The 12,861-nt window shown below is 59.1% G+C and overlaps 2 protein-coding genes across 28 annotated transcripts in view; one reads left to right on the forward strand and one right to left on the reverse strand.

Annotated features, from left to right (window-relative positions):
• The window catches only part of MAPT (microtubule associated protein tau), a 41,924-nt gene extending 33,882 nt beyond the window's left edge, over positions 1-8,042 (forward strand). For 19 of the 24 annotated variants that reach the window (XM_066204861.1, XM_066204865.1, XM_066204870.1 and 16 more), the window contains 3 exons: positions 2,950-3,031; positions 3,145-3,257; positions 5,232-8,042. In XM_066204861.1, the coding sequence (XP_066060958.1) occupies positions 2,950-3,031; positions 3,145-3,257; positions 5,232-5,447 (411 nt within the window). In that variant the 3' untranslated portion in view covers positions 5,448-8,042. Of the gene's footprint in view, positions 1-2,551; positions 3,034-3,144; positions 3,258-4,744; positions 4,878-5,231 lie in introns of those variants that run through there. The other 5 variants (XM_066204863.1, XM_066204873.1, XM_066204885.1 and 2 more) reach the window with 3 other exon arrangements.
• A 338-nt stretch (positions 8,043-8,380) lies between these two features.
• Positions 8,381-12,861, reverse strand: part of KANSL1 (KAT8 regulatory NSL complex subunit 1) — a 77,570-nt gene continuing 73,089 nt past the window's right edge. For all 4 annotated transcript variants that reach the window (XM_066204830.1, XM_066204832.1, XM_066204831.1 and 1 more), the window contains 4 exons: positions 12,690-12,747; positions 12,240-12,352; positions 10,745-10,991; positions 8,381-10,466 (listed from right to left, as the gene is read on the reverse strand). In XM_066204830.1, the coding sequence (XP_066060927.1) occupies positions 10,188-10,466; positions 10,745-10,991; positions 12,240-12,352; positions 12,690-12,747 (697 nt within the window). In that variant the 3' untranslated portion in view covers positions 8,381-10,187. The remainder of the gene's footprint in view (positions 10,467-10,744; positions 10,992-12,239; positions 12,353-12,689; positions 12,748-12,861) is intronic.

The raw sequence follows: 12,861 nt of genomic DNA on the forward strand, positions 1-12,861 counted from the left end.
CTGGAAGCCGCCTTGTCTGTGGGATGGGGCCTCTGGCACACGGTGGTGCAGGAGATGGGTGGACTAATGAGCAGGCCCAGTGCTCATTGCTCAGTGCATTGCTGCTAAACTGGACGTGATCCTGCCCAACGTGTGAACGTGCCCATTCCCATCAGGCAAGTACGATCCATGCAAATATTAAGTTTCTCCTTGCTAACGAATGTGTCCAGCAGCGCCCATGGAGGCTGAGCCTGAAGTATTGTGGAGTTAATTGATTTGAACGCTGGCATTTCCAGCTGTTCCCACAGAAATACCAGACTCAGCTTTCAGTTACTGTGCCAGAAACCTGGAGAAACTCCACAGAGGTTGGTGGATTTACAGCTGGAGGCCGTTCCAGGGGTCCAGGAAAGATGCTGGACCGAGGAAGGCACATCCCTGAGACCCCAGACAGTGTGACTGGGGTTTGTGGGTCCTGGTCTGAGATGTTCCCCATGGATTTTCCTGGGGCTGTTTTTGATTTCTGCGGACGCCCTCCCTGAGAAACTGAGCCTTGCAGAAGGCTCGGCAGGTGAACACAGGGACGCAGCTGAGTTTGCAACCTCTGGCTAAAATTTGGTGTCACTCTGCAGTTACTTCCCAGGCCAGAGGAGCTGCCGTGCAGAGCTCAGAGCCCTGCAGAGCAGTTCCATGGGTGTTCCTCTTCCTTTCTCTGGGGTCCTGGGCTGCCCGGGGTGTGGTGGAGCAGGAGTCCTCCGTGCTGTGGTGGTGATGAGCTCACCCTCCCTCCACAGAGCTCCCACCGTGGGCGTCTGCAGCTGCACCGGGCTAAGAATTACCTGGATTTTCATCTGGGGGTTGTGATCCCTCCCCAGGCCCTGCAGAACTGAAAACCCCAAGGGCTCTGGCTGGCTGCAGCAGCTCCGGGAGCAAAGCCTGACAGGGCAGAGTGTGGCTGCACGGGCTGTCCTGGGACAGGGCAACAAGAGCCCCCAGGGCTTCAGTGCCTTTGGGAGTGAGCCCTCCCTGCCAGCAGCACCCCTGCCCGGCCATCGCTGCTCCCAGAGGGAGCTGCCACTCCCTGGGCTTGGCTCCTGCATTTTTAAGCCGGTGGATGCTCTGACCAGGGGATGCCTCGGGCAGAAGTTGGCCTTGGCATTGCTGATGCTGAGGGTGGGATCCCCAGGTCTCTGGCACCGGTTTCCCAGGCAAACAACTCTGTTCCCCTTTTCCTTTCTTGCTGAGATGGGGAGGACCCTTCTCTGCTCCCCAGCAGGATGGGAAGGGATGACAGAGTCCTGTCTGCCAAAAAGGGACTGGGAACGAGAGCAGGAAGTTCCAGTTGCTGACTGCTTGTTCTGGCAACGGGAGGACTTTCAGTCCCAGGTCTCAGTGGTGCCTGAATTGCTGTGAGACCCTTCAGGGTCACAGCTGGGATTAGAAAGGCATCAGCTGCCCTTTTTTGGGGTCTGTTCCCTACTTTCCAAGCAAATCCAGCTCCTGTCCCGCCCCAGTGCATCACACGTGTGGCCTTTCCCAACGCTGTCCCCACGTCTGTGTCCACGGTGTGCCCCCAGGCCCCGAGGGGTTGCTTCTCTCCCTCTGTCTCCTGTCAAACGTGCCTTTGGTCTGCGTGAGCATCAGGGACAAGGCCGCTCAGCAGGGCTCAGTGCCTGGGGCTGAGCCTCTGCTCCTCCTTTTCCTGGCCCCACGGTGGGGCCAGGGCTCTCCTCAGGGCTGTGACACTCGCTGAGGGTGCTGGGGCCGATGCGAGCACTGAGGGATGCACCTTCCCCCGGGCTTTGGGGTCAGCCCCGGGCGCTGGGCTGGGGGGCAGAGGCTGCAGCGGGTCCTTGGGGCCGCTCCGGGGCTGCTGGGAGGGGTCAGCTCCTCCGCACAGCTCCCTTGGTGCTGGCACATCCCTCTGGGCTTGGTGAGAGCATCGCCGGTGCGTGGGGCAAACGCGGAGAGCGGCAGATGCTCCCCGGGGAGCCCAGGCTGTCCCCAGAGCCAAGCTGGAGGTGTGGGTGATGCCATTTGTCCTGCACGGCCCCACGAACTCCAGCAGCAGCCGCGAGTCCCCAGCCAGGCTCCAGGGTCGCTTGTGGGGTTCTGGGGATGTTTTCTCCCCCCTTGTCTCCTGCTGTAGCTGCTGTGTGTGTGCCTGGTCCCAGGGCCCTCCCTGGTGTGTGGCTGCTCCCGTGGCACTGCAGACCCCCTTGGTGTCCCTGTGTGTGTGTGTCCCGTGTCCCCAGTGTCGGTGCCACCCGCCCCCCATGCTCTGGGGACGGGGGGGGATCCGTGGAATTGCTGGAGCCCACCTTCAGAGACATCACGGGCAAAGCACGTCAGAACAGGGCTTTTCACAAAATGCTGTTGTGGTTCAATATTTTGTAATTGCCATTTTAATTTCTATGATGTGAACTCCAGATATTTAGACTTTGCTTTGCTTTTTTTTTTTTTTTAATTTTTTTTTTAATTTAACCCTTATTTCCGTTACAGCATTTTTCAGAAATGCATATTTTGGTCACTCTTTTAAAAGTTCTGTGCACATTGATCATTTCTGTTCTTTCAGTTTTTGTGGACATAAGCTTTATGTTTTACACCAGAAAAGGTATTTATTTTTTACGTTTTCTCTCTGGTATATCTCCTCCTTTTGGATGATGTGTATGCAAATCTTAATTAATTACCACTCCACTTTCTCTCTCACTCGAGCACTTTAAAATTGCCTCTACTCCCCCCTCTGTGGAGAGGTGATCTCGTGCATGCTGACAATGTTAAGAGGCTACTGCACACGGGCATTAATGATCTCCCATTTCTGATGACGGTTTCTTTGGTGTCATTAATCCTCCTGGGGTTGGAGCTGTCCTTTCCCTCCAGTCCAGCTCAGGTGCCGCTGTGTGTTGTGCTCCCCCTCCCCACCTGCCCCTGCTGGCCACCAGCTCATCCCCTTTTCCTCTCTCCCATGGGCAGGTGCAAATCGTCTACAAGCCAGTCGACCTGAGCCATGTGACATCCAAGTGTGGTTCCCTGGGCAACATCCATCACAAACCAGGTACCTCCAGGCCGTGAGGCTCAGGGGGCTCCGGGGAGGCAGTGACTGGAGCACCCCCGCGGTGCCGGCCGCTCTTCCCGGCTCCTGACCCACCTCTCGCTCTTCTCTTCCAGGTGGTGGCCAGGTGGAGGTGAAGTCTGAGAAACTGGACTTCAAAGATAAGGTGCAGTCGAAAATCGGGTCCCTAGATAACATCAGCCACGTCCCTGGAGGAGGCAATAAAAAGGTAAGAGGGGCGCTGGGGCTGTGCTCTGGGTGTGAGCTGTGGCTGTGAGGGGCTCTGGCCTCTGAGCAGAGCTGTGGCGCTGCTGCCGCGGTGTCTCTGTGTCCCTCCTGTGGCCACCTGAGTGAGTGCCAGCCTGCGACAGCCTCTCCTGTGGTTTCCTGCTCTCTCTGCTGCCTCTGAAGTTTTGTTTGTGTCTCAAACGCTTCCCACGACAGAGTGTCACCATCAGCAAGCCCTGTGCTCTGCTGCGGCTGTGACACAGAGCTGGCAGCCGGGGAGCTGCAGAGGTGTTGGATCCCCAGTGAAAGTGCAGCATTAAAGGCTTGAGTGCTTTATTTAGAACAGGTGACTTTGCAGCAAACCGGCCCTTCCGAAGGCGATTCCTCCTTCCTGACCGAGGGCTCTGGGAAGGGAGGGGAGCATCTCGGGGGGTTGACATTGGAAGACAAAAGGCGCTGGGGTCGGGGAAGTGCTGAACTCGGGCTGAGCTGTTCCCACCAAGGCTTTGATAGTGACTTCAGTGAGTCTTAGCCAAGTAAAAGAGCCCCACAGCTGGGCTTCAAGGCCACCACGGCCCCAGCAGGCAGGGGCTGAGGACATCAGGTGAGCACAGAGCTGTGACTCCGGCCTGGCGACACGCAGGGTTCAGCTTCCCCAGGGAAAAGTGGTTTTTATCCGGCTTGCTCTTGCAGCACTTTGGTCTCAATGGGAGGGGAAGGTTCTCTTTCAGCTCCTGTGTTTTGGCACTTTGTTCTTGGCCACGTGTTCTCTGTGCAGCTCTGGCTCTCACCTCCAGCTGGCCTCTGACTGCGGGACCGCTTGACTTCCTTACCCTTCTCTCTGGCGTGCATCAGCCTCCCCTGTGCTTCACTGCGCCCTTGGCCATCCGTTCTGTGGTCCCAGCGATGGCTCTCTCACATCCTGGCACATTCACTGGGCCATAGTTGGAAGAACTTGCCCTTTGCAGGGGAGTTTCTCTGCGAGGCCGTGACCCAGCAGTGGCATCGCCACCTCAGCCTTCCAGCCTGGTGGCTGCTCCTCCCCTGCCTAAACCCGGCCTGGATGGGGTTGTGGCTGTAACTGGGTCCAGGTGCAGCTCTGCTGCCCCTTTCCTGTGTCCCCAGGCCCCCTCCTTGCTCTGTGACACACGGATCCACATTTGGACTCAGTCCAGAGCTCTTCAGGCTGAACTCTGGCTCCTGTGCTGGGTCTGCCGTGGGGAGCTGGGTGCTCCGTGCTCTTCCCAAGGCCCTGTGCTCTCTCTTGCTGTTCCTGGGGAGTTTTTCCCCCTGGCTCCAAAGGCAGCCACTCTTCTTTCTATGAGTCAGTGAATGGCCCTGTTTTTCGGATCTTTTTCTCCCCGGTTTTCTATTTCTTTTCTATATTTTTTGTCTTTTTCCCTCTGGCTGACATTCTTTGGATCATGGTTTTTGTTGCTGATGCATTTTTTGCCCCCCACTGCCCTGGGCGGGTTTTTTCACCTGTAGAGAGAGAAAGGCAAGGAAGACAAGAGCTGGACCCCGAGCCCAGACCCCGCTGGGCTCCAGGCCCTGGTGCTGGAGCCACTCAGCCCCACGGAGAGCCAGCCCCCAGCCTTGCACTGGGCTGGGGAGGGCACCTGTAAGTAGCAAACCAGATCCAGTTCACCGGGAGAGGGGTTTGGCTCCTGGGAGCAGCTCAGGGGCTGAGGGGAAGCTTCATGTGCCACGTCCCCCCATCATCTCTGCCAGGGGACTGGGAGCAGCCCAGGTTGTGCCCTCTGCGTTCTGGGACCCAGGACCTCAGCCGGGGCGGATCTGGCAGCATGCGGGTGCTCCGGTCCTGCTGTCCCCTCTGGTGCCTGGGGCATGCCCGAGGACACTCGCTCACTGCTCTGAGCTCCGCTCCCCCCTCTCGGCGGCCGTGGCGCAGCGGACACCTGCAGGTGCCCCTGTCCCCCGGCCGTGCCCCCTGACCCCCTCCTCTCCCTCACAGATTGAGACTCACAAGCTGACCTTCCGCGAGAACGCCAAAGCCAAGACCGACCATGGCGCCGAAATCGTCTACAAGTCCCCGACCATCTCCGGAGATGCCTCCCCGCGCCGCCTTAGCAACGTCTCCTCCACCGGCAGCATCAACCTGGTGGACTCCCCCCAGCTGGCCACGCTAGCCGACGAGGTGTCCGCCTCGCTGGCCAAGCAGGGCTTGTGATCGCGGCGCGGCGGCCACCAGGAGAGAAGACAAGGAAAGGAAACAAAAAAAAGAAAAGAAACAAAAATAATAATCTGGCCTTCTTCCTCTGTTCCTTTTACAGCTGCTTCCCCGTCCCTAACTGGTTAATGATTTAACCTGCTTTTACTGTTCATTCAGCTCTAGCTCCAGGACTTCAAAATCAGTGACACTATGAGGTACAAAACCTCCTCTCCCCCTGCTCCTCGGAGCGCACAGCCCGTCCCCGTCCCCTGCTCCTGCCGCGTCCCTCGCTGTCCCAGCCCCGCCCGGGGCCGCCCGGCAAGGCGGGGAGGGGGCCCGAGGGGCGGCCACGGCGCGACGCTGCCCCGAGCACCCCGCACCAGCCCGGGGCGGCGGGTGGCCCTCCCGGGACGGCGCTGTCACCTCGCCCAGCTCGTGCCCCGCCGCTGGCCGGGCTGGCCCGCGGGCCGGACGCGTCCTGGGTGCGCAGCCAGGGCTGCGGGGAGGCGCCCTCCCTCCCCGCGTTAAATTTGCCTGCTGATTTGGAAAGAAACCTTTTGTTTTTATTTCCGAAAGCCGAGATGTGTATGAAGATAACGGCCAGGTACCCCCTAACCCGCTCTCAGCTCCGGCAGCTGGAGTTCAGGCGACGCCGGGCGCCCGTTCCGAGGGGCCCCGGGCGGCCGTCCCCCTCTCCGTGGCTGTGCTGGAACCGCTGAGTGGATGAGTAGAGGCTTTTCCCCATTCCTTTGGCAGCCCCTCGTGTCGTAGAGTAGATTTGTCTGTATATGCTTGGACCGTGCCAGGGTGATTGTTTTCATAAACGAGCATGTGTTTGAAAAATAAATGCTGTAAGTAGTTTTGAGCTGCCCCGCGCCGGCTCCGCCGCAGCCCGGCCGGGGGCCCGGGGAGCTCCGGCCGTGCCCGGCCCCGGTGCCGCAGGAGCAGCCCGGCACCGCATGTCTGCCGGGGGGGCCGGGAGCTCGGAGGAGGGGCACTCACAGCTCCGGGGCTGGGATGGCTCCTGGATTTGGGTGCAGCTTGTGACATTTTCGGGTTGTTCTTTTTCTTTCCCTGCAAGGTCAGCTCAGCGATGGCGGAGGTGGCAGCTCCATGGCTCTGCTGTGCCGGTGGCAGCGGTGAGACCCCGGGAGGACGCGGGGGAGGCGCAGCAGCTCCCCCAGCCCGGCTGCTCCCTGGCACTGAAGCCCCTTTCGGGGCGCTCCCCGGGTGCCAGTTGGCAGCGCCTCGCCCCTCACGCAGCACTGACCACCCCGGGGACCGGAGCCAGCCGAGTCCTTTCTTCGGCCGCTCTTGTTCCTGTGCCTCCCTGGGGAGCACCAGGGGCTCCCGCGGCCGTCCCCGCCTGCCCCTTCCCTCTGCAACCAAAGAGGCCGAGGTGCCACCGGTGCAGCTCCGGGCGTGTCGGGCCCAGCCGAGCTCTGGGGCTACAGCTGGACGTGGGGGGCAGAGGGGGCCCGGCGGGGCCGCAGCCCCAGGCCGTGCTGCGGGGAAAGCCGTGCTTTCCCAGCGAGGGCCGCAAGCCCGCTCTGACAGGGCTGGCGGGGGGTCAGGGCCCCTGGTTGTCCTTGGGGTGGTGGCTGGGTGCCACCAAGGCCGTCAGAGCCGCTCTTCTGGGCAGAGCAGCGCTTCCTCCCAGGACAGGACCTGCTCCCATCCTGCGGGAGCTGCGAACCCGCCGTCACCCCCGTCCCTCTGCGGGGCTGGGCTGTGGATAGGGACGGTTTGGGGGGGTCCAACCCTTCTCTCTGCAGCCCCAGGAGCTGCTTTGCTGCTGGGGAGAGGCTGGTCCAGCACCACCACCATGTCCAGCTTGTCACTCGCTCCGTTCACTTGACTCCATGATTGTAAGACTCTGTGCTCCGTCCCTGACTCTGTAGCGCTGTAGGAGCCGCCGCGGTTTTTGTCCTTTGTAGAACGAGCAAGTCGGGAGAGCCCTCCAAGCATCACCTCCTTACCCCTACGGGCTGCAGGATGGGGTAGCTGGGCTTGCCCGTCCCCTGCCACCCCTGTCCCCTCCGTGCAGCCCCTGAGGGACACCAGCACCAGGGCTGGCATGTCCTTTGTGCGCCCCGAGCTCCAGTGAGCAGCCCCTTCCTACTCCGAGTGTCCTCAGCCCCGGCTGCTGTCCCCCCGGGGGCTGTGGGGTGCCAGGACAGCCCTTTCCATCCACCGTGTCACCCGCTGTCCCCTCCAGCAGCCCAAGCCACGTCCCCTGCCCCAACCCTGCGTTCAGACCCAGGCCCGAGGGTCCCCGTGAGCAGCCAGACACCCTGACCCCGGCTTTTCCTTTACTCCACACACATCTTGGGTCTGAAAAGGGTTAAAACCGGCACTGATTTAAAAACAAACAAAAAAAAAAAATCGTGTTTCTGCACTCCAAAAGATTCTGCGTGTTAGCGAAGGTCGGTGCCAGCCGTGTGGCCACGGCAGCCCCGCGCTGCGCCGGGGAGGGGAGGGAAGGTTTGATCTCAGCGTATCATTCTAGCTTAGCTTCTGTCTGTGGGTGTCCATAGTGTATCGTGTGTTTAACAACTGGTTTACACTGTTGCCGTAAAAGTGAATTTGGAAATAAAGTCATTACTACGATAACGGTACTTGGCAGCTCTCTTGCATGGGGGGGCGCAGGGTGGGGGACCCACAGACCCGACTGCGGCAGCACAGAGCGGAGCCCGTGCCTGGTGGAGCCAGCAAGCACACACCAAGGTCCGGGGGTGAGAACCAGCAGCACCCAGCTAGCCCCAGAAAAGCCAAATAGCCCCCCGCTCGGCGATCTGTCATCCTCCTGCCGACAGTAACTGCTGGGGAAAAAAGAAACCACACGGACAAAAAGAGGCCGCCGAAAGGCAGGAGGGAAGCAGCCGATCTGAGTGCACCGAGGGTCCCCTCCCTGTCCCAGCTCAGCCCTTCACACTCATCAAATGCAATAGTACGTTTTAATTTTTTTTTTTAATCTTTTCTTCTTTTTTTTTTTTTTATAAGCACATTTGTGCTTTGCCAACAGAATCAAGACATTAACAAAGATCAGCTTCTCGGAAGAAAAGCATTTCTATATAACAAGGACATTACACAGCTCAAAGCAGGAAAAGAAAATATTTACAAAATACAAGGTGGGTTTTTTTTTTTTTGTGTGGTTTTTATAATGCTAAAAGGGTTATTCAGAATTTTCAACCTTATAAATAGAAAAGCACTTCTGCAGAGGGATATGGTAGCGCCGTTGTTTGTTGGGTTTTTGTTTTAAAGAAACGATGACGGATCCTTTAAACTAGAACAGAACCAAAACCACGAGATCATGTTGAAAATTGTGAAAACCCCGACCATGAAGCAGTTCAGCGACTATTTCTTTACGATTACAAAATGGAAAAAAAAAAAAAAAAGTCCTTTGTATTTTTTTTTTCCTTTTTTTTTTTTTTTTTTTTGGTGATGTGATTATACATAAGACAGGCACAATGCTAGCAACAGGACAGGGCCCAGGAGCCACACCGTCAGGACCGGGAAGCGTCACGGGTGGGGCCGGTGTGCGGGGTCCGGGATCACGGCGGGTGCGGAACCGGGCGGGAGGGGACGGGGAGGAACAACAAACTGGGGCTCAAACTCAAATACCTGTCAGGAGGGGCACCGCGGGCCCCCCGGAAACGAAACGGAACCGACACCGGTGCTGGGACGGCGCGGGAGTGGAGCGAAGCTGTGGTGACGCCGCCTGGGATCGGGATGATCCCCCAGGAGCCGCCTCCTGCCTCCCTCCTTCCCTCTCTGCTCCCCCGAGTCTGACACAAACCCACCTGCGGGACCCTCCTCGCTGACGGCTCCCCGCCGGCGCAGCCCCACAGCCAGGGCAGAGCTCCAGCACCGGCCACAGCCCAGCTCCAGCTGCACAGCCTCAGCCCAGGGGGCATCCAAGTGCCCCGGGAATTCTGCTCCTGCCCAAAGCACCGGGGACCCTTCCCCTCCCTGCCCTCCGAGCACAGCAGGCGTGCACGAGGGGCTTCCCAACACCCACCCCTGCCACGCCAGGCCGAGCGAGGGTGCAGCACCCACAAGGCCCCTCCTTTCCCCTGCCGGGAATGCAGCCAGGGCTGCTCCCAACCAGGGGAGAAAGGAGGGGGAGGCATCCCCAGGGGCGGAGGGAGGATCAGGGAGGGGACAGAATTCCACCGTGGGATACCTGGAACGACGACCTGGGGCAGGAAAACGCAGGAGGGTGGAAGTGCAGGTGGGAACTCTGCAGGTGAAGACAGCCAGACAGTGAAGGTTGCAATCCCAAGACATCACTTTTCACCACTAATTTCACTCCACTAAAACCTTTCAGGGTGGGGGGCAGTGGGTTAAGAGAAAACGACACCCTTTTGTTGGGAAAACTATCCCCGAAATCTGCTAGTCAGCTAAATCCTGTGCTCTAGTTTTATACACCTAAAGGAGGGAGGAAAGGGGAGGGGGTCTGGTGGGCTGCTCCCCTCCCGAGGCTTCACTCCGCTGGGAGGAATCTGGGGGCTCATTCATGTGACGAGGAAACATGGAGAAGGAAAAAAAAAAAAAAAAGAAAACAAAAAGAAAAAAAAAGAAAACAAAAGAAAAAAAAAAAAAAAGAAAACAAAAAACAGTTTCTAAACTCCTTAAATTCACTAAAAACTGTGAAAATTCCCGGCAGGATGTTTGAATATCAAACGCAGATTTTGGAAGCTTTAATGCCAAGAGTTAGTTCTGTGTGTTGGTTTGCTCATGTCTCCCCGTGTGTCTCTATCTGTGCGCTGGCCGCAGGACTGCGGAGCAGGAGGAGGAGGAGGAGGAGGAGGAGGAGGAAGAGGAGGAGGAGGAGGGGGGGGCCAGCGGGGTTCGGCTCTTGAGGCTGGCCAGGCTGGGCGGAGCCGAAGTGCCATCGCATTCCCGGGAGGATTTGCTGCCCGACGTGCGGCGGGTGCAGCGCGACAACCGGTCCTGGGGGTCGGGCGGGTCCTCGCACTCCGTCCGGGGGTCGTAGGAGAGCGGGAAGGTGCGGCGCTCCCAGGGCTGCACGGCCTGGGGGAGAGAACCGAGTCACGGGACACGCCGGGCAAAGCCTTCCGTCCGCTCTCCTGGCACGGAGCCGGCGGCCGGAGCCGCCCGCGGCGCAGAGCCCCAGCCCCGGCAGCGCCCGGGCAGCTCCGGCCGACGCGGACGCGGCTCCGGGCCGAGACAACGGCCGCCAACGCCAACGCCAACGCCGCCGCGGGGGCACCTGGCCCGGCGCTGCCGCGGGCAGGCCTCCGGCTGCCTCCCCACGCCAGGGTCACCTGTGCCGCCTGCCGAGAACCCACCTGCTCGTCCAGGCCGGCCTCGGGCGTGGAGCAACGCGTGTCCTCGCTGGACAGGAGCCGCAGGGAGTCCCGGGACAGGGGGGTCAGGGGGGCACAGAGCAGTTCGGGGCTGATGGGGCTGCGTGGTGAGTGGGTGTGGGACACCTCCAAGTGGGAGTGGTAGCTGCCCACCTCAGGGGACGCTGGCTGGGGAGTCGAGGGGTTCCCCAGCTGGGGGGTCGTCCGGCCGTCCGTCGATCTGTAGGACCTGAGACAGGAGCAGGTTTGAGAGCCCAGCCGTGCTCCCCCACTGCTGCTGATCCCACCCCAGGATCCCTTTGCCCTGACGGGAACACGAGCAGGGAACGCCACAGCCCGGAGACAAAACTCATCCAGGCCCAATCCTGTCCCATTTCCACTGTCTGGATGATCACTGATGCTGCTCTCCTGAGGTTCCGTGTCCCGCACATCTGCACCCCCAGAGCTGCACAAACACCACGATGAGATTCTCCCTATGAAATCACGACACTTCAAAGTGTTTCCCTCTCCCCACACCTGGTGACCCGTGGCAGCAGCTCAAGGACTGAGTGCAAGGAATCAGCAATGCTGGAAATGCAGCAATTTCAGCAGTTGGGAGCACGAGGATCACAGTGAAACCCTGAGAACTCAGATTTCAACCAAGAAATACAAAAGTCTGAGCCCCGACACAGAATCCAGACAAAAACCCACAGGCTACAAGCAGAGAAACATAACTGAGTTCCCAAATCCATGTGCAACTCTCAAAGATGAACTGCAACAGCAAGTGGCCATCAAGGACTTCAGATGCAAGAAATGGGCTGAAGAAACAGCAAAACATCCCACTCTCCAGGAGCACTGGGGATTGCAGCTGCAGAGGAAACGGGGCAGCAGCAGCAGCAGCACGAGCGGGGTTTGACACAGGCCACGTTTGCCCCTGCAGAAGCTCCTGCAGGAACCTCAAATGGCAGGCACCAAAACCAAAGCAGCGCCAAGGGCAGCGACAGAGCTGTGGCTCAGCAGCCACAAAGTGACTCCAGGCAACCACACCCTCGGTGACGGAACCGAGAAGAGCAAATCTCTCCTAGTGCAGGTTCATGGTGAGATCAGCAGCCAGAAACAGTGGTGGTTTTAGACACCCACTCATAAGGACACAGCAGAGAGGGAACTGAGTGTCCAGTGAGCATCCCTGATCCTGCAGCAGGGATGCCATCGCAAGCCCTGTGCCTTCCCCGGGACTCCTGGGCTGGCACAGCACCTCCCACACTTCTGGAGCAGAAAAAGTGCTTGAGAAAGCAGATGGTGCAGCTGTCTGCAGCCAAACTGGGCTGCAGCTTCATCCCCACCTAAGCGAGACCGTGCCCCGCGCCCACACGGCTCCTCAAGCTGAACGATGCCAGACTTTCCAACACCAGCACCAGCTTTCGACCGTTTCTGCGAGTCCCCCCTGCTCCCAGGAGCATCCCCGTGTGGGGACGTGGCCCTGCAGGCAGGGCTGTACCTGCTGCCCCGGCGCTGCGGGGGGACACTCGTGCTCCAGAGCCACCGCGCCCGCTCCATCTCCTCACACTTCCCGTGCCGAGCAGCGAAGGCCGAATCTGACAAGTCCTCAACCTGGAAAGGGAAGGGCAGAGGGTTTGGTCACAGCTTTCCTCTTTAGAACAACCATCTCTGCACAGTTCCGCCAGTACCAGTTGCAGTGAGAATTTAAATGTTTATCATTGAACTGTAGAATGTCCTGAGCTGGAAGAGACCCACAGGGATCATCCCGGCCCTGCACAGACACCCCAAGAGTCCCAACCCCGTGCCTGAGAGCGTTGTCCAAATGCTCCTGGAGCTCTGGCAGCCCTGTAAAGGAATCATCGCCAGCTGCTGGTTCCCTGCTGAGGTCCCTGCCTCTGTTCACCACCAGCCTCACCCCACATCAACCAGGAAATAAAATCCGTCTTACCTCCTCGCTGTCCTCCTCAGGGTTGGCTTTCAGAGCGCTGATATCAACTTCACGCCAGCTGCAACACAACCACCACGGGCATCACTCAGGGCACAGCTAGAACCAGCTGCACATACCCCTCCCCACCCAACACTGATTTTTGGGAAAGGGAAATTCCGCCCTGCCATGAGGA

This window comes from Chamaea fasciata, unplaced genomic scaffold (assembly GCF_029207755.1).
Source record: "Chamaea fasciata isolate MVZ Bird 193981 ecotype frontalis unplaced genomic scaffold, bChaFas1.0.hap1 SCAF_27, whole genome shotgun sequence".
NCBI lineage: Eukaryota > Metazoa > Chordata > Aves > Passeriformes > Sylviidae > Chamaea > Chamaea fasciata.